This window comes from Cavia porcellus, unplaced genomic scaffold, assembly GCF_034190915.1.
Source record: "Cavia porcellus strain 051 isolate PalLab524CR breed Dunkin Hartley unplaced genomic scaffold, mCavPor4.1 scaffold_3, whole genome shotgun sequence".
Taxonomy (NCBI): Eukaryota; Metazoa; Chordata; class Mammalia; order Rodentia; family Caviidae; genus Cavia; species Cavia porcellus.
Genome location: NW_026947486.1, coordinates 47,378,623 through 47,404,903, shown reverse-complemented (window position 1 = coordinate 47,404,903; position 26,281 = coordinate 47,378,623). Strand labels below are relative to the sequence as shown.

The 26,281-nt window shown below is 33.3% G+C and overlaps 1 protein-coding gene across 1 annotated transcript in view; it reads right to left on the bottom strand.

The window, feature by feature from the left end:
* Nucleotides 1-19,796, bottom strand: part of Sh3bgrl (SH3 domain binding glutamate rich protein like) — a 61,941-nt gene extending 42,145 nt beyond the window's left edge. The window contains exon 1 of the mRNA XM_063246137.1: nucleotides 19,557-19,796. Coding sequence (XP_063102207.1) covers nucleotides 19,557-19,601 — 45 coding nt within the window. The 5' untranslated portion in view covers nucleotides 19,602-19,796. The remainder of the gene's footprint in view (nucleotides 1-19,556) is intronic.
* Nucleotides 19,797-26,281: the final 6,485 nt, after the last annotated feature.

Genomic DNA, 26,281 nt, shown 5'->3' with positions numbered 1-26,281 from the left:
TCTAATGCATTTTGGACAATCTCAAAGTAACCTGCAGATTTCCTGAGATCTGCACTCTCGCTCTCTCCTTTCTCTTGCTAAGAATTGTAGTCCTTTTCTGTTGTTTTTTAAAACCGTCAGCTACTACATTCACTACTTCCACCACCAAATTCATAACCACCACCACAGGGACTGCCAGAGCTTCTTCCATCAAAACTGCCCCCTTTCATGAATCATATTCCTTAAACTGGCACTTATTAAGTTGTTCCAAAAGCATAAGAATTGTTGTTCTCAGCATCCATATAAGTCTGAAGCAGAAGAAAAGTTTTAAAGTTAAGTCAATCTTAATAGCAACTCCTATTCAAGTAGTCCACTTATGTTTATTGTAAAAATCTATCAATTTTAAATTTTATGTTTTCATTTTTAAAACAAGCAAACAAAAAAAGATAAAAATGGTACAGAATTTCAAAAACAAGAAATTAACGCTAGTTAATATATTATATATTGTTACCTTGAAAATAGTTGTTCAGATTACAAGATTTAGGCATAAAAATTGATCAAAAAATCAGATAATGAAAGCACAACTGTTCTTTTTGATGAACAGAGATTATTAGCATACTTATTTATTTTTCATATAATTATGCACACACACATACACATATATTTATATATAATCTTTTCCCTTCTTTCTTTTCTCTTTTCCTCTACTCCATTTGTTATTTCCTTTTGAACAGTTTCTCTTTCATTTTCACAATATCTATTGTACATTTTGGATCTTATTCAGTCTTTTTTTACACTAGAAAGACAGCATGATATTTACACATGTGAATCTGATTTATTTCACTTATGAGTATGGTCTCTAGTTGCATCTATTTGTCTATAAAAGCCTCTAGTTTTTCCTTCTTTATAGCTGAGTAATACTCCATGTATAAAAATAGCACATCTTTTTTTAAAACCATTTGGCTTGTTTCCAAGTTCTGACTATTACAAATTGTGCAGGTATACACATGGGTATGCATACATCACTGTGGCACAATGTTTTCAACTGTTCTGGGAAAATATCCAGAAGGGGAACTGCTAGGTCGAACTGAACCTCTAATTCTAGTTTTCAAAGGTTCCTCCACACTGATTTTCAGTGTTGTACAAGTCTATGCTTCTACCAACAATGGAGAGGGTTCCTTTTTTCCTTATTGATTTATTTATCCAGTGTAGTTTTAATTTGCATTTCTCAGATGACCGACGATGCTGAACATTTTTTCATGTTTTATTTTATTTGCCATTTGTATTTTTTCATCTGAGAAGTGTGTATTCATCACAGATGTTCATTTTTGGATTGGATCTTTAAATTTGGGGGCTTGATTTTTTTCAATTCTTTTTGTGTTCTAGATATAACTCCTTTGTCTGAGGGACAGTTGGCTAAAATTTTTTCTTCTGTGTGAGCACCAATTATTTTTGAGAAAAAAAAGGAAAACCAAAAAGTATTGTAAAACAATAAGGAGTCAGTCATTGATTTAACCTTTGAAAGCCACTCTTATCATTCTATGAAAGCTGATAACAGAGGACACACATTCTCAAAATCAAATTCCTAATGCTTTTAAGTTGAGAGAAAATTATCCACTCTATTTTTGCAAAGAGAGAGAGAGAGATGAAGCTGTTTTTACATATGTCTTGCTGCATTTTTAGTCTAGTAAAATGTCTCATTTTCAGTACCAAATTCTCTCACAATAAAAATAATTTAAATCAATAGCTTTTTAAAATTCAAAAGTGGCTTTATGTTAGCAACAGGAAGGAATCAAAACAGAGACAGATTCAGGAAAACATGACCTATAGCTAATGATCAAGAGAAAATCTCAACCTAGCCACTATTACGAAGGAAATCATCAAATATAGCAAGGATTAGAACATTTTGGCATAGTGAACAAATTTGTAGAAATGTTGCATGTCTCAGTTCAACGTAAGTAAATTCAATTTATCTTGAATAATTATCATTCTATTAAATGCCCAATAGCAGGTGATATCAAATCTTTACACACATTGTATAAGTGGCTAATTTTCAAAAAAATTCTTTCAGATTTTTAGATAGGTTAGCACTATATACAATGGAAACCTTATCTAAAAAGACACGTTTTATGAACTACATATGAAGAGATAATAGGCATAGTTTTAACATTGCATACTTAAAAAGTTAAACAGCCACCTAATTAAAAACTAATCTTCAGGCAGTCTATTCAAAATAATGAGTTTAAGTTACTTAATGCAGGCATATGATTGCAATTTGTATGCTTTTTAATGCAATTTATAAGAAATTTTCAGAAAGAAATGCATAGTAATAAACATTAACAATCTGAAAATGTGTTTATTTCAGTGCTTCTTCAAATTTGTTGAAAATAATTCTTTATTTGTTGCTTTTACCTATACAAAAAAAAAATCCTGCATGTGCCTAAACTTTTTTGGAAAAATAACAGTTAAAGATATTCAGCTAATAGTGGGCTCGTATCATAAACCTTATAGTTACTGCAGAAAACACACAAAACCAAAAGACAAATACTGTATTTTGACTACCTTAGTTATAGGTAGCTCTGTTTTGTTTATCCTTTATATTGGTGAGGTGATATTTCATGAACAAAAAATTAACACTATGCTTTAAAGGAAATGCCACAACTCAAAAAACACTGCATCCTGGTATAAACAAATTCATTTAACTCTTGAAAAAAAAAATCTGGTTGGAAATGTTACCTAAGCAGTGTGCCCCAAAGCAGTTTGAAAGTACACTGTGAACGTATAAGCCAATAAAGCATGCTGGGAACAGTCCCGTTCAGGACAACTGCCACTTATTACCTAATAAAAATTAGAGTCAAATGGTGCAAGAAGTAAACAAAGATTGTTTTTGAAATCTGGCTCACATAATTCGAATTCCTGTGTAATTTAATTGCCATCATGGTTATTTGGACTATGCCTATCAAGAACAACAGAATGCCCAGAAATGAGACTATGGACAAAGCTGGATTGGTAAGACATGCCTGCAATCTCAACATGGGAGGTTGAGGCAGGAGCATCATTAGTTTGAGGCCATCCTGGGCTACAAAATGAGTCCAAGGCCAATCTGAGAAACAGTACAACCAGGATCACCAAAGTTTTTAAAAAGAACTACAATAAAAATATTGAGGAATTTTGAGATTTTATATTACTTCCAAACTAACAAGCAAGCCTGTCATAATACTAAGGATACTGGCAGAAAACATGAAACTCTCAGGCTACAGACATAGCAGTAGCGAGAGTATCAGTATTTTCATGTATTTGTTCCCTGATCCTCAATTTCTATAGGATGACAGAAGGCTAAGGCTAGGTAACATAAACTTATACTGTATACAGTGACCAAACTTGTGCTTTGCTTTGGAGAAAAATGGTATATCTTTAAAAGTTTTTTGCATCTTTTAAAAAGATACTGAACTGGGGCTGGGGATTTAGCTCAGCGGCATAAGCACCTGCCTTGCAAGCAGGCAGTCGTGAGTTCGATCCCCGGTACCGATAAGCACAAAAAAAGACAAAAAAAAAAAAAAAGATACAGAACAAAGGTAGTCAGTCCCTTTGCTCATAAGATGTGCACAAATGCAAGAGTTCGTAAACAATCTTCTACCAACATCTATCATCTACAACTTACTTTGGCTATTATAGAGCTCTCCATTCCTGTCTTAAGAGTTTTCTGAAAGGGAAGCTAATCTGAGCATCAAATGTAGTGCTGAGTAATGTAAATATGTATTTCATCACCCGGCTGAACAAAATATTATAGAACTTGTACAGCAAATCCATCACACATTTAAATCCTGGATTCTTCAAAAATTAATCAACTCAGACTGAATTATTCTAGCTCCAGGCACAAAAACAAATCACTGATAAATTTTTTGATATCCACCAAGACATTAATATCTCAGGAATGTTTGTTGCAAAATATTTATTTGCTTTCTTTAACAGTTATGAATAAAGATATGCATGATGCATATTTATTAGTAATTCCTCATTGAAGAATACTACGCCTTTTTAACACCAGCGCTTCAGTGACCAAATTTATTTGGGAACATAGAGAAGCCAATACATATTCACAGCCTTTCAGAATGTGGGGAATTATTTATAAAAAAAAATTCTATTGTTCTTGGAGGAAAAACAGGTGAGTTTTGAAAACTAATTTAGAAATTTGTGGTTATACTACTATAGGTATTTAAAACAGAAATTCAAAACTAATAGTTTTTGAAGTTTTCTTCAGTTAATGTTATATGAAATATCCAGCAAAAAAAAAAAAGCCACCCTCCAAATCTTGCAAGTTTAGTTCTTATTTCATACTCTAAGACTTCAGGGAGTTTAAGAGTATGCCATTGCTTTTTTGAAAACATTTCAGTAGGACTCTAAACTTAATTTTACACAATACTTATAGAAATTATATATTTTTAATACTTAAACAATATGTTTTACATCACACTAAGCATTTTACGTGTCATAACATTTTAATTGATGAGGAAACAGTATGCATAACTATTAAATCTCTTGCCCAAGGGAACACAGTTAAAAAATGGTGCAACAGAGAATTCAAACAAAGCAGACTATCTCTGGTACCTATGAGATCTACTACCCAAGTATTCATCAGCTTTCCTAGAACTTGAGGTAAGGTTTCATTTAGCTAACCATTACAGGGGATGCAGTACATGATTGGCAGTATCTAAGGCATGAATATCAGGGTGAAAGGCCATGGCAGAAGGGTGTGTTGGAGCAGTCCATATTCTATAATGAATTGTGAAGATGTGTATAGAAGAAACAAGTATGTTAGATGCAAGGATTTTAGAAGTCCAGATGAAAAATCAACTGTTGGCAGTATAAAAAACTTCAACAAAAAAAACTGAATGGATTAAATTAATTAATAATCCATTAATTAATGGATGTTGTTTAATGCTTAAAACAATATCTAAAACATAGAATCATCCAATGTTAGTTGTTGCCATTACTATTACTATGAATCCTATATGTGAAAAAGGCTATATTGTGTATTGCCAGTAGTGGTCTTCAAATCAGTAAGTTTCATTCAAAATTGTCTATGCCACTTATGAAACATTTGGTCATATGTGTGACATTAAATTGTGCAACAGTTTTTAAATGTTCAAAAGACATTTAGAAGTCTAGTTCCCTTCACAGATTTTTACGACCATTAGTGTGTAAACATATAATAGGTTTAAATCAGCTTTATAATCAAATAAAAATTAACTGAATAAAAATCCTTTGATTTTTCCTTTACTACCATACATCTTACTTGAGTTGTTTGATGCTCCCCAGTCATATATTTGTTATTACTGTTCTGCTTTCAGAAATCCCCTGTCCCTTCCTATTTGATTATGAAAATCACTGCCAGATTTCTACCTTAAATGTAGCCTCGTGTCTAATTTTTCCATGCTCAGCCACATGTGCTGTTTCATGCTACACAAAGATAGGACATAATCAGCACTAAGGTACAAGTCAATATTCTCTAGGATTTAGTAAATGAAGTTTTGTATTCTAGTCTGTACCTGGTGTTAAGTGTAACATAAAGGCCCTACATTGGATATACTAATAAAAATTAAATAGCACTGAGTATCTGGTTACTTGGATAGTAAATTAGACCACATAGAAGCTGGATAAAACTGGTAGTCAGACAAGACCAGAGATTGAGGAGAAGAAAAGGAATAAAAAATAGTCATCCACTAGAAAACTATACAAATATAGAAACGGAGAGTCAATGATAATTAAAAGTCTAAAAGCAAACAATGAGTGATTGCAATTACTTCACTGGATATATACAGTTGTTGTGGGTTATATAATTATCTTAAAAAAGCAAGTACTGAGTTTGAAGTAAAATATAAGAATGACAACTATGGGCCAGATAAGTGGCAAAACAAAGATTTAAATCCAAATTGACCTGTTTTTGTCACACAAAAAGTTGTCTAAAACTTAGTATGACAAGGAATATAATTTAGGAGTATAAATCTAGCACTTGGGCTTTGTATTTTTAAAGCTCTAAGTAAAAGAGAGCGGTATGTAAATCATACTGAGAAACAGTGAATTACTTCACCATTCACCATTCACCATTCACTTGATGCACTATTTTGTACCCCTTGTTTACACTGTAAATTCTGTCAACTAGGCAAGTTTTCATGTCAGCCTTTCAGAAGCATCCATTTACTTTAATTTAACAAGGCCCACCATTAAAAAGTCTCTAAACTCTAAGTCTCTAAGTCTCTAACCTCTGTCTTTTTTCTTATACCTTTCCAGGATCTGGATTCTGAAAACTAGGAATACCTGTAAAACTTGCCAAGAGAGTAAAGTGACTACCTTTCTGAATTTGGTACTAGCAGTTTCTGCCATTCATTCTAGATCCTAAACTCTCAAGGTGTTTTGAACTTTCCTTTGCTAAAGTTAGACATAATCATTATCATAACGATGTTACTTTTCCACTTAGTGAGTTACCACTAAAAACAACATGAAGCATATCACAATAACTCCTATTCTTCAAAAAATTTTGAAAGGTTAGTATTTTCATTATTACTGCTACTTGCAATACTGAGGATTGAAACCAAGGCCTTCACATTGAGCTACATTCCCAGAACTTTATTTTTTAAGATAGGGTCTTTCTGTAAATCTAAACTGCCTAGCTGGGTTTGTACTTAAGATCCTCCCATGTGAGTCTTCTAGAGTGCTGGCATTAAAGGTATGCACCACCACATCCAGCTCTAGAAAAGGTATTAGTAACCTCATTTGACAAGTAAAGAAATAGTATCAGAGGGAAAAGTTAAGTAACCTACTCAAGATAAGCACCAGTAAATTGTAGTGTGATCACTGGTTCAAAGTCTCTGCTATTAATTACTCTATAGTCTTTCGAAACCTAGATGTCTCAAGATGATTTGCCAGCTCATAAATATTCACAACTGCTAGCATGAGTCTAACTTATCACCACAAAAATCCAAATGACAAAGAAAAGAGACAGAGCCCAAAACCCAGAATCACATTCTTTCATGATATTTGAATATATCTGGTAAACCTGTATGATCAGACACATGCATTCTTCATAAAGTGATCATATGCCTACAGACTTAGGGACCTTTATTTTAGAGGGAAATAAAATTTAAAAAGATGTATAGTTCCAATGATGCTTCATCTAAGAACTTTGAAACTTCTGTAAGAATGATTGCTATTTATTATCACATATCTTGTCACAATAGAGACTATTTTACTATAACATAAATCATAAAGCAGTATAATTAGCAATCACATATAATGGTAATATATAGGTGCAAACTACTCAGAATAACAATGAAAATTAATAAGTTAAATCTTAAAAATGAAAATACTAAACTGGTAATACATGCAGTTTGCAAGAGGGAAAACTAAAGAGTAAATAAAGGACTGGGGATTTAGCTCAGTGGCATAAGTGCCTGCCTTGCAAGCATGTGGTCATGAGTTTGATCCCTGGTACCAAAAAAAAAAAAAAAAAACAGTAAATGAGGAAAATATTCTTAACCTGTATTTTTTCAATACACAGTGCAGAATTGATCTTATGTTCATTTTCTTATTCTGCGTAAGTGAAAAATTTAAGTTATTTCTACATTGGTTCAACACAATTGTAATGGGAAATGTAATCTGATGAATTTCAAAAGGCCAATCAATGGATGACCTACATTTTTGTGACTTGCTTGAGATGACTGACTTATGAAAAATAGATTATTCTGGACAATTATAAGAGAGTAAAGAAGACACATTAATAGTAAAATGAGTGAAAGATGAAATAATGGTTTGAATGATTGATAGGTTAGAGAAAACAAAAAATTTTTCAAAAGGATATTCAAAAGCTTCTAAGCATTAGGAACCCGCCAAATAAGGAAGCACAAAAGCAAACATCAATAGTTTCTGTGCACTCCAGGCTTACCAGTGTAAACTTACAGTTTAATTATCAGCATTAAGGGTAGTTGAATTTTGCTTTTTATATTAGAATAATGGCAATGTCAAATCTTGGATATAGATCTTAGCTCTACTCTTGCTGGGCTATCAGACTTTGGGCAATTTAATCAACCCCCCTAAGATTTTTATATGTAAAATGGTTATAATATATGCACTTCATAGAGATATAAGCATAAAACAAGAGAAAAAAATAAATCATTCTTGGCTTTCAGGCTGGGATTCAGTGCCTTTCCACATCATCTACTCCTTTATCCTACTCATTCTTTTAACCCAAACCAGTCTTACCTTTCCATATTCTAGACACACTAATTTTCTTTATACTATCTGAATTCTTCTAGCAGCAATATCTAGTCTATGATACAGAGTATGCAACAAAGTTACTGTAGGGAGCCCTCAAAGCTCTCTGTATACAAAACATCGTCCACAGAATAAATACCTTTTTGTAATCGATCATAAAACCAGTTTTCTAATATGAGATTTTGAAGTATACCAAGTGCATGATAACTTTTTATTATTTATTGTCTCAATATATAATAAAAATTCTACTACTATGGGAGATTTCTATATTCACACTCTCATAGAAACTGTATCTCACTACCACAAGTGGGTCACATGATTATGATATTCTCCAGTGAGAGGAGTAAGATAGTCAACTTGAGCACAAAATTTAAAAAGGCACCAGAAACATTAGCCATAAAGATTTTTAAATATTTTGAATAATCATCTTTTTGCTCCTGTAACAAAATATGGCAAACTGAATAATTAGTGAGGAATAGAAATTTATTTCCCCACAGTTCTGGTGGATAAGGACAAGATCAAGGTACTGGAATCCGGTGCAGGCCTTCTCATTATTTCAGCATCTCACATGGCAGGAATTACTGAATGGAAGAAAAGAGAGACACAGACAGACAAACAATCTTTTATGAAGCACTCACTACTACAGTAATGAAGTCACTACTGTAGTAACAATGGCATTAGTCTATTCATGAGGGGAGAGTCTCCAAGGCCTCCTAAAAGTCATATCTCTCAATAGTGTCACAATGGCAATTATATTTCAACATGAGTTCAGGAGAGGATAAATAAACCATAGCAGAAGTATTTTTAAACTACACATTAAAGCAAAAATTATGGAGAAAAAAACAACAAAATTTTAAATAAAGATATGCTTTGACAGAACCAGAATTAAGATGAAGTAAGAAATCAGTCATATAGGGCAAGGTTGTATCCTAATTTATAAGTATATTGAGGATTTAATCTCCCAAGCCTAAACAGAAGGAAAGACTGAACCATATTTCACAATACAAGAAACGTTCACTGGCATGTGCAGCTGGGCTTCTGAAAAGTGAGCTAATCCATTGCACGGGCATTTTTTCAAAAAGGCTTCCATTTGCAAGAAAAAGTAAGAGTGAAAGCATTGAGAGAGGAAAAGGAAGGGAGGGAGAGAAAGAGAAAGGGAGATAGAAAAAGGAGACAGGATGAACGACAGAGACAGACTATTTCTGCATGAATTTTCCAAGGGTGCTTCAACATGGTTTTTCTGACTTTTTTCCCTGAAGAGCTGCAGACCACCAACTACTACATATTCTGGCCTTCAACAAATCACCATTTGGTTCTAATGAGCACTGAGCTTCGGTGACCTAGTTAGAAATACTGAAATGTCAATAACATCCTCTGGAAGAAAGTAACTACGGAAGAAACCTAGGATATTTCTGATCTCATAATAAGTGAGGGAAACTCAGTTTTCCCTCAGAATCAAAATAGATATATAGGAAACCAAAGATTTATCACCATTTTTCAAGAGTTAGGGCCACAAATTGCAAAGATGAAAGAATGCATGTATATTATACTGATGACAGCAGAGACAATTATAACATCTCTGCTTTAAACTTGTAGAGGGCTTTAGAACTTGTGAAGTTTATAATCGTGTTTTCAAGGCTCTACTCATCTTCTATATGACTACAACTTAAATTCTCTTGCATATTTTTATATCAGCTCCAGCCATACCTATATTCCTCAAATATACCAAGTTCATTTCCTCCCATAGTTCTTTATAGTTGTTACTCCTCTACTCACATGTCCTTTTGTTTGTATATTACTTAGCTGATTTTTTCTTCTTTCCCTCAGGACTGGGCTAAAATATCACCTCTATAATGGACCTTCCTTGACAAAACTATGTAAAGTAAATCTTTTTTATACTCTCACACTAAACCTTGTACTCATCCTTTGTAGCACTCATTCATACATGTGTAGCACCGTAGCTAAATCTTGGAAACAATTCGGATGTCCATCAACCCAGGAATGGATAAAAAAGATGTGGTTTCCTTGCACAATGGAGTATTATTCAACTATAAACCTGAGATTTTTACAGGTAAATGCATACAACTTGAGACCATACCCATAAGTGAAATAAATCAGACTTACACATGTAAACATCTTATTGTCTCTCAGGTATGAGAAACTAAAAGTGTAAATAAGGATCAAAGTGCACAATAGATATTGAAATGGGAAGAAGCTGTTTAGAAGAAAAAAAAAGAACTAGGATGGAAGAAAAGGGAAAGGAAGGGAAAAGGAAAAAATACAAGATAGCTATACTACTAGTTTCTTACATTTAATTAAAAGAAAGGTTTGTGCTATTATCATTTGGAGAATTTTTTATGCCCATATGTTGTACTCGTAGTAATTACTTTAGAGATAACACTAAACAATATATTAAATATTAAATATTGTTATTCTCCTACTATATTGTTATGACAGTCTGTTTTACTTTTTTCCATACCATAAAAAAGAAGAAATTGTATATTTATTTATGCATTTACTCAGTGTCCGTACTTTCTTTACGATGCATGTTTAATTAAAAGAAACTATGTAAATAAGATGTCAGCATCTCCCGAGATTCAACAATGTTGGGAGGCAGAGCAAGAAAGCAACAAGCCCTCTTTCTAGTCAAACGGTGGCAGTGCAATGGAGCAGGGGTGCACCAGCAAGAGAACAAGTCAGTGTCTCCCAAGATCCCGCCATGTTTGAACTTGGGGGACAGGGCAAGGAAGCAACAAGCCCTCCTTCCTGGTAAACAGTGCCGCGATAGAGCCGCGGGCAACCCAGGGAAAGAACAAGTCAGTGTCTCCAGTGAGCCTACTGGCGCGTGGGTTGAAAATCAAATGTCCATGTCTCCCTTCCCTAGTTAGCAACTGGATGGTGTCCAGGACAGCCAGATTTGATAGCAACTAAGGCACATAAAGCAACTAAATGCTTGTATTGTGGGGTTGATTGTGCTGACCTGGGGCTAGTCTGAGCATCTCTTGGGTAGATTCTGCAATAAAGCAAATACGGGGGATTTGCTATATTGCAAAGGCAAATATTGTTTTCACTGTTTTGCTTTGTTCTGATGAATTGTCATTCTCTATTCAATATTCTGTCTTGATAGGTTTTATAATGTTCTGTTTTTGGTTTGATTTTGCTATACCTGATTGAATGGACAACTACTGGGAAGATAACAAGATATACTATGGTATCTATTACTGTTGTCCTGGTATCCTGCTCTAAAATTCTATACCAATTTCACTGCATTGTCTCGATTGGCTTTGTACCTTCAAAATAAAGAAAATAAAAGAAAACACAAGATTTACTGTCATTTCCCCCTTTTTGTCTAGTTTATTTCTTTAAAAGAAGAGTAGATTTCTGCAGGATATTGTTTCTTATTGATGAGTTTTAACATACCTAGAACTTCATGTCCTCTCTCTCTCTCTCTCTTACCCTCCTCCCATTTAACCCCGAGCTTTCTCACTGGTCTACATCACCAGTTCCATACTCTGTTTTATATTTTTGGAGACAGGGTCATCCTAAGTTGCTAAGTAGTTCAGGTTGGGCTTAAACTTGTGATCCTCCTGCTTCACCCTCCACTTCACAACGATTAAGCACAGAATTGTTCTGAATTCACAAGAAATAATTTGTACAGATGAAATCAGGTAAGACATAAAATATAAGTTATTCAACCTCTGACAAAAGTCCCACAAATCTAAAGTGGAAAAGTAAACAATTATTTGAAAGTATAGTCTACACCATTGTTTTAAATGTTTTTAATGAGCATGGAGGGAAAAAAACACATACTAGAAAAAAAACTTGTGTCAAATGTAGTTCACTCCTAAATTCCCAGAGATTAGCACAAAGCCAAGAAAAGAGAAAATGCTCAAAATATACTTGATAAATAAGTGAATATTTATACATAATTTTCATTTACATATATACACATGCATATACATACATATATGTGTATATGTATTGAGCATTCCAATGATTTCATGGCACAGGTAGTTATCAGGGTCAGTACACTCATTTTTTGAGTTGAGATCATGGAGATTAGCAGAATCTAGCACAGCTACGAATTATGGAACTGAAACTTAGGAACTGAACGTTTTACTTCCAGTCCAATATTCTTTGTGCTACACCGCAGTACTAGAAACTCCTTAATTACTAGTAAATCTTTGTTAACAAATTGCTGACACTTTCTCCATAGCTCTTAGAAATGAATTTTAGACAGCAGAAATGAATACAAACCACAAACTTCCCCTAAAAGAGTTACCAATTTGGTTGTTTTATTTTTTAAAATATGACTACAAATTCTATCCATAACACTCAAGATTCCCAAATTTCAGTAGTAATTAATACTATGTCTTCCAAAAGGATTGCCTATCATTGATGACTATCACCATGTAAACTAAATTTCCTATGGACTGCCCTCTTCATAAGCTGTGAGAGGAGCTAATAAAACAAATACTATGTAAAATGCTAATTGCCATAGGTCAAATGTGAAACACTAGCTTACTCACAAAGATATTAGGTATAGAAAAATAAGTCTTGTTTAAAATTTCTTGAAGTAAAAAACATTCAAGACAGACTTGCAATGGTTTTCCTTCTGTCAAGCTGTTTCTTCAGCTATTTACATTGCACTGTCAGAAATTGTTCATAAGGACATAAATTATACTGGAAATCCATAAAATGCTGACTCTACTAAGTTATATGTCACAAAAACAGGCAGACAAGAGTAATTATTTTTTGCCAGATTAGGTATTTCAGAGCTTTGATATCCATAACACTCAAGATTCTTCGAAATGAAATCACTGGAAAAAAATACCCAATTGTTTCCTATAGAAATCTCATACTGCCTCTTCATTAGTGGTAATATTCTAGAACTTCTTGTCTTAAATTCCCTATAGTATGTCAGGGAGCACTTAGACTGTGTGAACCCTGGTATATTCATTCCCTGTTATTTCTGGAACAAGTTACCACAAACCTAATGGCTTAAACCAACCCAAATTTATTATCTTCAATTTCTGGAGTTTAAAAATTGCATACAGGTCTCTTTAGGACAAAATCAAGGTACTGACAAGGTTGGATTCCGTTGCAGAGGCTCCAAGGAGAATTTGGGTTGTTGTTGATTTTTCCAACTTTTAGCAGGTGCTTGAATTACTTGACTTATCTCCTTTTTCCATCTTCAGACCAGAAATGCCGATGGAATCATTCTCATGTAGTAGCACTGTAATACTGACTCTCTTGACTCTGTTGTTCACTCATAATGAATTGGGATGACACTGGGCTTTCTTGGGTAGTCAGATATGTTCTCTCACCTCAAAATTATTAACGTCTGCAAAATCTCTCTTGTTATAAGCCAATACAATCACAAATTCTAATGATTAGTATGTGTATATCTTTAGAAGGCCATTATTCATTCTACCACAATTGGCTCTAATATTAATAATGAATCCACTGCAATTGTGCACAGGTATTCATTCAATTAATTCACCTAATGAATATGAAGACAGAGTAGGCTACTGACCATAAAAATATTCCTTCCCAATTTGACCTTATAGAAATTAGGGGATTTGAAAAGCATTACCCAGTTAACTATAAAACAGAAGTATAGCTCTTCTTTCAAACATGTTTACTCCAAGTATTATTGCCATAAGTTATAAAAACTTCGGTTATGACTTTCTTATGACTAAAAAAAATCCATTTCATAGTATGAAACTAATGTGTACAAACAAAATTTTCTAGAGTCAATTTTTTCCATAATGAAGTTTGTCAGATAAATCTGGGGGTGCTTTGCTACATCTATGACATTGATAACTGTCTTAGCTAATTTTCTTCTTTAAAAATGTGGGTAATAGGTATATTGACTTCACCAAACTGTCACACACGAATTATATGCTAAAATGCATATAAGGTTCTTATCACTATGCTTGGCACACTGTAAATTCCCTATGAATATTAGTCTTTAATATTACTGTCACCTAAACCTGATACTTGCATGAGAGATTAAAGTGAGACAATTTATCATATTTTAACAAATTAAATGACTTCCTATCTTTGTCTTCCTTCAAAATCAACTTTCAAGTATAAAACTAGAGAATGGTGCCGAAAACCACACTAGTATAATTCATGTTTACTGTTAACATTTTAATATTGAGAATTAACTGCCTGAGCGGTGATGCATAAATAAACATGTAAAATTTTCTCATGTAGTGGCTATTACCTCAAATGACTATCCTCTGGTGTTTAAAAGGTGAAGTTCTATTTGCCTTGACTAATTGTTGAAAATTCTCCAAGCAGAAATGGTTGTTCCACCATTTGTGGAACTAATTTCCAGAAAAGACTAAGAAGAAGGAACAAAACTCAAAAACTATAGAGTCTAAAACCAGAGTTTATAAATTATAGCAATAAGCCTCTCAATTTAGAAGGTTTAAAGATTCATGAAAAGCCATCTTTTAATCATGATGGTATATAGCTTCACGAAGACACTTTCCAGAGACGAGAATACATAAAAGTTCCACATGTAGCACAGGCCATCATAAAAAAAGACATGCATTATTTTAAAATGTCTTGGGAAGACAGCTAGAAGTAGAATTATGTACTGCAAACATGCACTAATAAAATCATGAAAAGCCCCCCTTTAATCATGATGGTATATATATATATATATATATATATATATATACCCTTGCAAAGACACTTTTGAGAAAAGAGAAAGTCACAAAAATTCAACATGCAGCACAGGATATTATGCAAAAGACAAGAATTATTTTAAAATGTTGCCTTGGAAATGTACCTAGAAGTGGAATTATGTGCTGTCAACATGTACTCATAACTTTTTTAAATGTAAAAAATAGTAAGATGTGGCACTAATAAAAATATGGTCTTGATTATGCTACTTTATATGCAAAAAACAAGTTTAAAATGGTGCTACTATCTTCCCTTTTTGTTCTCCATATTCACCCCCAACTCACACTCAAGTACAGATTATGGATGAGAACATTTGCCTAGTCAAGCATCATCCCAAGTTAAATGACAATTGCATTTTCTATAACTATAGCAAAATACATTCAACTTAAAGTAAGAAAAATTTATTTTGGCTCAGTTTTTGGGGATTCATTGCTTGTTTGTTGACCTGTAGTGACACATACTATCATGCCAGAGAGGATGTGACAAGATAAAGGTGCTCAACTCATGGAGGTCAGGAAGCAAAGAAAGCAGATCAGGGGCAGGGGAAAAAATAAATACCCTTTCAGGGCACACCCTCAATGACATAATTCCTCCAATTAGGTTAACTTTTTATAGTTTCTAACACTTTTAAGTAGTGCATCAAACTATGAGTTCTTCAGTAGTTAATTCATTGAGGAAGTTAGAGTATAATCTAATCACTTCCCAAAAACTCCACTCCAAGACTGGTACACTGAAGATCAGGCCTTCAATATATGAGTTTTGGGGTACATTCCAGATTCAAATAATAACAGTAATTGTGTTAATGTTCTTTTGACATAATATCTATCCAAAGCCTGTATACAGAAGATTTATAAATAACAGCATTTATAAGCAAGTTCTGAAGTCAGAACAACCTGGATTTTACTCCCAAGTTTGCCATTTCTAGCTCTTTGATTTTAAGCATCATACCTATCGTTTCTTGTGGATCTCAGAGGCGTCTTTTTCTAATACCATAAAATAGGACTAATAGTAGCACTTACCTCAAAGTGTTATTGTAAGAATTATATTAAATAATTTAAATAAAGCATTGAACATGCTGCCTGATATACAGTATATGAAGCATAAACAAGTGTTAGTCTTTACTATTATTACAGTTAAACCATGATTAGGCATGCAGATAAAATAGTTTAACCAAACAAAAAAACTAGCAGCACTGAACACTTATACAGTTTTTGAACACTGCATTTTCAACTTATAAGAAGTTTGGCCAGATATCTGAGCAATCTACAAAGTTATAACCAAACTAATACATCCCAAATGTGAGCCACTTGGGCTAAAAAGAAATTCTTGTATTTAAAATCATTCTTTGCTTCCCAAGAGTAAAATTTCTGATTTATCTCTCATATTAATAAAAAAAGCTAATATAAACGATCTGCTCTTCAGTCTAACAGTTTTTTTTGTTTAATTTTGGTCTGGACTACAGGAAATAACTAACTTCTAGGTTTACGACATCTCATAGGCAGCAGGGCAGTAGAACTGAAAGCAAACAGATTATCAGATAATCACAATAGATTCTTGGTGTGTTTAATTTTATCAGTAAAAAAATGAAACATAAAATTCACCTTAGATAATTCAGTTAAAGCAAAAGAATATCCCTATAAAGATGCATAGTTGATTGTGTAATATGTACTTTAGAAAAAAATTCAATATTAGCTGCAGGGTATTAAAACACTCAACCTGATTATGTCTGAGTTTTATTTTTCCACAAGCTAATCCCAAAGGAGGATTAATCTTAAGGTTTATTGAACATTACCCTTTATCAACAGTCCCTGTATTGAGATGAATCCACATACTCTGCTCTCTTGTCACATTATAAAACTTTCATAAATATCCACAATACATTCTTCCTCATAATTAAGCAACTTTTAAATATTTTTAAATACTCAAGAATCACTTGCATTGAGATATGTGCTTCTCAAGCCTCTTTAAACTGGGCTAAATAATTCCAGTATCTTTGCCCTAATTGCTGTGGAATTTAGGAAATTGCCCATCAAATGCTGGGCACTAAAATGAAGACATTGATCAGTCTCTACATTTGTCATGTTAAACTTGCCATTTTTCACTGTTTGGGGCATCCAAAAAGTATGTCCATTCATTTGGTGAATAGTTTTTGATTTTGATCTTTCAAGTAGTTTATGAATAGTTTTAAATAGCATTGAAATAAAGATTGGCAGCTATGACAAGGACTAAAACCTACATCAAATAAAATTTCAATTTATAAATACAGAAGCAGAGTAGCAAAATATTCTATCACTTAAAATATAATTAGTTGAGAACCACAAAATGAAGAATTGTGGTTTGCTATTCTATATCCACATTAGCTAAATGAAGAAAATGCTGTGACTAGCAACTCATAATTTGGCAATTAAAAGTTTTCATTTTATTCATTTGTTTTTGTAATGTGCACTGAGTACCACCAAAAAGAAAAGTTATTTATTTTTACTGTAATATGTGGACAATTCATACTACAACTATCTCCAATTTTAGCAGTTATAAAAGAGACTATTTACCAGACCCTCCTCTGCTTAGTGAAACATATAACACTGGTTATTTTTATGTCATCCAATACTGAGTTGAAAGCATTCAGATATTACACCAATTCAAAGCTACTTTTAAAGATTTTTATACCAAATACAATTTGTCACTTACAGAAATGTCTTCTTTTGTGCAATTGTTGTGTTCTGTCAGGTATCTTAGGCCAAAGTTCTAAGTCATTTGTTGAAAACAATGTTGGTCCAACTTTAAGGTAGAATTTTATTATTACAAACTGAGGAGTCCCTTCTGAAGTAAATAATCACTACCCAATTTATGTATGTTATATAGGAGATATCTCTAAATTGTGCTTATTTTGTACTGTTTTAGCATTTAAAAGTATTGGAAAATTATAATAAAGCAAGGATTTATCTCTGTAATAAGCAATAAATACTGACAACACATTCATATTAACTGTAGTAACAGAAACAGTGGACAAATCTTTAACCACAAGAAAAAAATTAAAAATAAACATCTGCCTTTTGTAATTTTTAACAACAAAGTCCAATAAAGAAGTTAAAAGAAGTTTCAATAATTTTTAAGACTTTTAAAAATTTAAATGTTAACAAAGAAAGAGGTACATTTGTTCTATTTGAAAGGAATGATTTTCGAGTGAGGAAGGGCAGTAAAAGAGAGAGAAAGCAAATAATAAATAGCAGTACTGAAACCTCAGGGCCCCCCAAAATAGCTAACCACCTTACTTGTGCAGTCTCATTAGGAGTATAATTACATACACTGAGCTAGTTTTTGAAATACTACAATTATTATATTAGATTGAAACGGAGCAACTCAAATTTTACCTTCATATATCAGAATGTATATGAAAAATAAATAACTTATATTGTGGTATTTCAAAGGAAATTTAAAATTTTCCTTTTTGCAGCTGAAACTTGCTCCAAAGATTTAAGTTTTTGGTTGTCTCAAAACTGTCCAAACATGCCCACACATAGTAGCTAAAGTCAAAAACTCAAGATGCAAAATTCTTGAAATTCCACATAACCTTCAATTCTATTGAAAATCTTCATAGCTATAAACATAAAAAAGAAAGAAAAGAAACCAAGAACCCATAATCATTACTGCTGTAAAACTCAAGGAAAGATTTTCCTATAGCTTCCATCTTGAACTCCAAACATCTGCTCCTGCTCTTCTCTTCAGTTGTGAAGAACAGAGGCAGTTTCTTTAAAGCAGATATATTCAGCTTTCACACCGTTCATCCTCTCTTCCTCCTCAGAACTGCTGAAAAAGTGTTATCCTTAGTTAACAATTAGCAAACGGATCCAGGAAGAAATCCTACCTTTTGAAGAAACAGCAACTCAGCCTGCCTTTTCAGAAAAAGCTACTTGTTAGCTTCTTTTCCTGTTCTCAAAATATTTAAAGCAGTTAAGAAATGGTAGGTGTAAAACCTTTTGAAAGAAAAATTCAAAATGAAACAATGTGTCACGTTAAAAAGTTAAAAAAAATGGTGTCCTCTGTCATTTTATTCAGTTGTAACATGCTTTTAAACTGAAGTTACACACCCTTTTCCTATGTACTCTTAAAAATAAATCTTATTACAGGGGTCTTATCTTTTAACATAATACTAGAACCTCAGTCGTTAGGCCTCCACTCAATCTCCATCAGTCATAGCACATGTACTTCCATCCTTTGCAGAAATTCTCTCCTTTTGCTTGCATCATTATTTAAAGCGTATTTGCTAAATGCCTCATTCTTGAAACTCACCAGCGTGGGATTTTATTTGACTTCTTCACCTAAACCTAAAGTACCAGTAACACCAGCTCCCATTTCCCACAGCGTTGTAGCTTTCTTTTTCCTTCTTAGGAGAAACGTGGCCCCAGTGTCATAAGGCAAACACACTTAAAACTCCTTGGAAAAATAAAATCGATACAACAAAGAAAGAAAGGTAGAAAGGTAGTAGTGTGAGGGACGCGTACTGTTCCGAAGAAAAAGCTACCAACTGAACAGTAATTTAACGGTTCTGGAGCAGAAGAGACCAGTAGGTAAGAAGAATAACAAACGTGGACTCCCACTATCCTTACCGCCGTGGAGCCAGAAGAAGATGCAATATATACACGGATCACCATCCTGGGAACAGTGGCTTGCGGCTGTTTGGATGCTGAACACGGCTGCAAAACAGCTGCAGCAAGGCTGGAAAGGAGCTAGGGGCCCAAAAGAGATTAGCAGGTTGGGGGAGGGAAAAAAGGAGCCCTCCAGGGCCCCGCCTCAGCCCTTAGCTGCTTTCAACCGGCTCAGAAGACTGCAGTCCAGCCCCAAACCCCGGAAGGCACAGGCTCATTTGCATCATTTCTTTTTTTTTTTTTTAATAGAGAATCTCGAATAGCACCGCGAGATCTGTTGAAACAATTCCTTTTGACTTCCTTTTTCGAGAAGAGGGGGAGGAGGAGAAAAAAAAAAAAGAAAAGAAAAAAACAAACAATGAATTGAACTAGATTTGAAGGAAGAAAGGACCTTTTATTTCCAAAAAAAAAAAAAATCCTGTAACTTACTGCTCAGAAATGTACATAAATTAGAACATACCCCTTCCTAGAAACGGCAAATTCTGTGCTAAATCCAGACACTACTAAGAAAAGTCTCAAGTTCTCAGCACTTTAACATCGTAAGACTTCTATAATGATTTTTATGATGTTTGCTGTTTGCAGGAATAGTGAACTGAAGTACTCGGCCAGGGTTCAGGAGAAGTTTCAGGTTTCCCTAAACCCTGCAAAGACTGAATTAGTTTTCTTTTTGAGTTTTGCTCTTTATTAAAATAGGAAATCTTTTGCAAGCATTTTGCAGCTGGCCTGATTGCCAAACGCAAGAATGGAGGAGAAAATTGCAAACTGAACTTGAAAACCATGCGTACCAAAGCGCTTTGCTTTACTTTTTATCAGATTGAGAAAAGAATTTGGAGCATAAATTGTAGGAGATGTTGAAATGATACAGAGAGAGCAGGTGACTTTATAGTTTAGGTAAATGAACAAACAGTTGGTAATGTACAAGGGAGGGACAAAAATTGAGGTTTGAAAATTACAGCAGTTTCCTAAAAGTGTCCCATACTCAGATTCTGTTTCCTCTAAACTACTTTTTATACTAACTCCAAATTATATGTGATCTATGCAACAATCTTGAGAGGTAGGTAATAGTACGCTATTTTTCACAGAAAAGAAACTGAAACTTAGCAAAATAATTTCCTCAGTCCTTTATAGTAACTACCAAACGCCAGAGTTGGGGCTTGACCTCAAGTTCCTCCTTCTCCGAAGACCACTCTATTGTCTATCATTATTATAATAAAAATGTTACCTACATTTTGTTCTAAAATAATGATTTTATGTAAGACAATATGGGCTGAAATACTTATGATAGTTCTGTATTCACTATCAAACTAAACCTAAATTATGTTTCTCACCAGACGTCATATGATCCGGTCCTACACCGTACATGATTCTCCACATAGCCATCATAGACCTCTTTCAAAATGATGAAAAAATAAACAGAAGGAAAAAAAAAATGCTTCCATTTTTTGTACACACATACCAGATAAAATTAATTATCCCCAGACAGCTGAGTGACAGAATTAGCAGTGAGTCAGTAGGGCTTTTTCAGGAACTTTGAGGAATAAAAGGGTGATTTCTGATTTTACTTGTTTTAAATATAAGTGTAAAATGTCCTCAATAAGTTGATTTATAAATAAAGTCTACTGGTCCTTAATGACAGAATTTGGAATAGATTTTGAGGGAGGGAACTTTATCAATATTTCTGTCCTAGACATTAACATTACAGATATTCCTTGTTTGGTGACTCACCTGTTTAACAACTGTTTAGACTTAGGACTGAGTCATGCTGTTCTGACTTATGACCTGCCACTCAGACTTGCAACCTGTCTTGTTTTTGTGCATTTCTGTAGATCTTGTTATAGAGGCTCGATTTTTGTGCAGTATACCTTGTTTACATAATACTATAACTTTTTCTGATTGTACTGTACAGTACAATATTGTGGTTTCATGTTCTGTTAAACATTACAGTTCTGATGTAAGAGTTACACAAATAAATACGAAAGTCTTCCAGTTGGAATTTCCTTTGACCATTTCTTCTTGAATATTGCCATGTGCATACTATATACAATTCCTCATTTAGTGACAAATACGTTTAACACTCTAGTTGCAGGAACTGAACTGGGGTGTTGAACAAGGAATGTCCATGTAGATAGTATCATTCTTACTTCTCACTACATTCAACCATTACTAGAAAAGATAATGTAGTTTCTTCACTTTAATTTTAACAGAATAGTCCTCTGGGGCTTATATGTTTTTGGCTGGAAAGGATAAGGCCTGAATGAAGTAAAATAGATCAAAGTGCAGCACTGTGACCTATTCCCATGAAAAAACCTTAATTATTCTCCAACATTAATACATTTTAAAGTTACAAGATAAAAGCATTCTCTATGCACACACCTCTAATAATTTCTTATTTCTTAGAAATAAAATTTTGATGTGGAATTGCTGGCAAATTCTAATATTTTATTAAAATGCTATATGTTAAGCTCACTATCGTCTTTATCTAGAATGGAAAAAGCATGTTGATTTCATTGAAGGATCTGTTGATGTTATCCTAATCACAAAAATTGGCTTATAATAGTTTTGGTTGATGGTTTATGTCCACTATGTTTGAGAACAATGTGAAGCTAGTTCTCTTCCTCATATTTCTTGATGTTAGACTTTCTGCAACTTTCAGAAGTGGAAAGTGGCATTTCTCTGTCCTGTTTCCCCTATAATGGAATGCATATTCATGCTTCTCCAAAATTCTCCAAAGTCATATTTTGGTTATCTGTCTTGGATTGTTGGACCTGTTGTTGAGTTAGAGGGTATAAGACAGTTTCAGCAAGCTAGACTTACAGTGTTAGGATTGGTGTGTATGGCATGGACATAGGTAAACAGACAACATGGAGACTGCAGAACTGAGGCTGTCTCTGGAATGGAACTGTATAGAATCCAAATAACCTCTAGCAGACATGACTCATACACAAGGCTGAGAATAAGAACTAGAAGACACCATCTGTTACCTGCAGTTTTTGTGGGGGTCTTTTGTTTTGCTTTGAGTTTGGAGGTTTTGTTTTTGTTTCTGTTTTTGTTTTCTGAAACAGGGTCTCATTTTGAAGTTCAAGCTGGCCTTCAATTCACTATGTACCATGAACTAGCCACAAACTGAGGTGATCCTCCTTCCTCATGCTCCAGATTGCTGAGATTACAGGCATTCACCATGCTCGGCTGCCTCAGGCTTTGATCTCCATCATACCCATAAGTGTTTTTCCTACACTTGCTTGCAGTTACTTTTTTTTTTTTTTTTTTTTTTTTTTTTTTGTACTGGGAATAGAACTCACAACCTTGTGCTTGGAGTTCCTTTCATGATAAGAAAACTCAACTTTTATCTTCAACCTTCTCTCTAAATGTTCTTTACACCTCATTAACTTAACTGATCATTGTTTCCTCAGAGGAAATTTCCTTTTCTCAAATGAAGATCCCTCATGCTCTCACATTCTAATCAGGGTTAACCACAATCTTCATCTCCATGCCAAAAGAAGCTGTATACTCTTGCTCTACAGAAAAATTTCATACCCTCTTGGGCAGAAGCAGCTCTAAATCATCACTCAGTTCTTTGAAATTTCAATTTTTCCCCATTTCTTTACTGGGTAATTTCTCACTTCCCTGTTTAGATCTTTGCTAGTTTGAAGAAGACTTTGTAAATTACCTTTGAACATTTTAAATTGCCTTCAGTAAGGGAGTAGTTCCAGGTCATCTAGTACACCACTGTCACAAGCAGAAAATTTTCCTGTTTTAAATTTTGAGAAAGTCAAAATATTATCTATTCCATGATACAAAAAGACTAGAAAGCTACAATTAAGAAATGTTTAATGAAATAATTACAAAATAGTACTTATCAACTTCATTTGATATTAAATTTAGTATTCATAAAATTTCATTTCATTTGAAAACAATTCATAGTTTAGATTTTTTCCACATCAAAAGAATTCCCAAGTATACATAGTAGCTACTGAAAAAATCAGTGCTAAGCATAATTTAATGAATGGCTTCTGACTCAATAATTTTAAATTTATACCTGATCTGGAAGATCAAAGACAATCAACATACACAACACACCATCATGTAAATATAAAAATCACAACCAGAAACACAAATACTGCATTTTGAAGGACTTCTTTTTGCTTTCCTAAACAGTCAGCAGAAGTATGCAGTGGAGTTAGTATAGAAGAAATAACACCAATATGCTTAGGAATGTTCAGTCTATCTCAGCCAGTTGCTAAATGGTGATAGACATAAACAGTAAGAATTTTAGAACCCTGTGCCAGCAGGTACCTTGGAATTATTGGGTTCAGAATTCAGATCACATAAAAAAATGCTGTTAATTTTTATGGCCACTAGAAGGCATGAATCACTTTCTTTTAAAAGTTCCTGCTTTTTTTTTTTAATTTTACTAGTACAGGTTTACAGTACATAATGTATATATTCACTGCAGAGAATTGGTATATTTACCTAACATATTTTAACTCCCTTCTTCTTCACTTTATCTCTACCTCTCTTTCACTTTTCAGCATCTGATTTATTTATGTATAAGAACTTAAAAGTTAGTTATCATATACATAGACTGAAAATCAGACTGGTAGTTCAAAAATATATAAATTATGTAAGACAACTAAACTAAGACAAAGAACACCTGTAGATACATTGTCTGTTCTGCACTACAATATGTTTTTTTCTTTCGTTTTTCCTATTGTTTCTATTTTATCACGTACTTATATATGTAATTTTCATTTATATTTTACATTTTTTTCTTGGTACCAGGGATCAAACTCACAACCTCACACTTGCCAGGCCGACACTTGTGCCACTGAGCTAAAGTCCCACCCCACTGGGAATTTAAAAAACATATAACATTTAAACTTGCGTGTCTAAATTATTTCATTTAAATTTGTGGTCTCAAATTACACCCATTACTCTATTTTTTTAAAAATTTTATTTAAAGAAAGAAAAAAATCAAAACAGTAAAAGGGTACAAGTAATACAGAATTTCAAAAAAAGTAAACAGCAAGAAATTACTAGTTAATAGATTACATATTGTCATCTTAGAAATAGTTGTTCAAGTTACAAAATTAAAGCAACAAAGTTGACATTCAAACAGTGAGACTGCAAACAATTGTGTTCAATGATCCAACAAAAACCTAGTAATATGGTCATCTATCTTACACACCTAAACACACTTGCAGTTGTATCCTGCTTTCATTTCCTCTCTTTTTTACAATAACATTTAGACATTTTGGTTTTTATTACTGACAGTTTTTATTGCTTTTTTTGGAAGAGAATAAAAACAAATGTGACAAAACAAAGCAGTCAGTGAAAACAAAGGATGGACATAGTACATGATGTAAAAACACTATATAAGGAAATCAACAATGGTTACCATAATGTCTCTTGCTACCTTAAAAAGAATTGCCTATGTCATCAGGTATAATAAAATTGAACAAAACAGTACAGAACAAAACCAATAAAACCTAAACATTGGAGACACTACTGGACTTCAAAAGAAAATAATAGTCAAACCACAATGGGCCTCATAGTGAATCTTATTGCCTTCAAAGCAGTTGCCTATACCCTCAAAACTTGATAGTATCAAACAAAACAGAATAGAGTAAAATCAGTCAAAACAAGATGGTGAGAGCAATACAGGGCTTCAAATCAAGTTAATAGGAAATCAAAAAGGTACTATAATATATCCTGCTATTTAAAAAAATTCCATTAATTAAAGAAGTAATAATAAGTAAATAAATAAATTTTCTTAAAAAGAGGGAGATAGAGATAAAAGAGGACATAACAACATAACAATACAGGTCAAAACAGAACAATTTAAGCAACATAGTATTTCACCACAAGATAACCCGAATTAATAGTAGTTACCGTAGCGTCCCTTTCCTTGAAACATTTGTGTATAACTTCATATACTATAGCATCAAATATACCAATACAGTGTGAAACCATTCAAGAGGATGAAAGTATTACAGGGTAGAACCAGCTAACAGAAAACGAACAATGGTTTCTATATTATCGCTTTGCCTATAAAAATTTTGTTTATACTGTCATATAATAAAATCCAATAAGATAAAACATGATAAACGCAATGGAGACAGAAGAACAACAGTGTGATGGAACTTCAAAACAAGATGACATTAAATCAGCACTAGCTATTATGAGGTCTTGTTTTCTTCAAAATAGCTATTCATATCATCACAGACAATAATATCAAACAGCTCAGAATAAAACCATTCCAATTAATGAGTGAAAACTTTATAAGGCTTTAAAGCCATATAATGGGGAATCATGATTACCTCATATTTTAAGTATTCATATCATTTCTTACACTAGGGAATCTATTTGGTATTGATACAGGTAAGTTTGATTTATTTCACTTATGAGTATGGTCTCAAGCTGTACCCATTTACTTATAAATATCTCAATTAGATACTTCTTCAAATCTAAGTAGTATTCCATTGTATAAAAATACCAAAGCTTTTTTATCCATTCCTCAGTTGATGAACACTTAGGTTGTTTCCAAGATCTGGCTATTACAAATTGTGTTGCTATAAAGATGGGTGCACATATATCACTGTGGTATGATGCTTTCAGCTCTTCTGAGAATATGCCTAGAAGAGGAATAGCTAGAAAAATGAGACTTCCAATTCCAGCTTTTTGAGAAA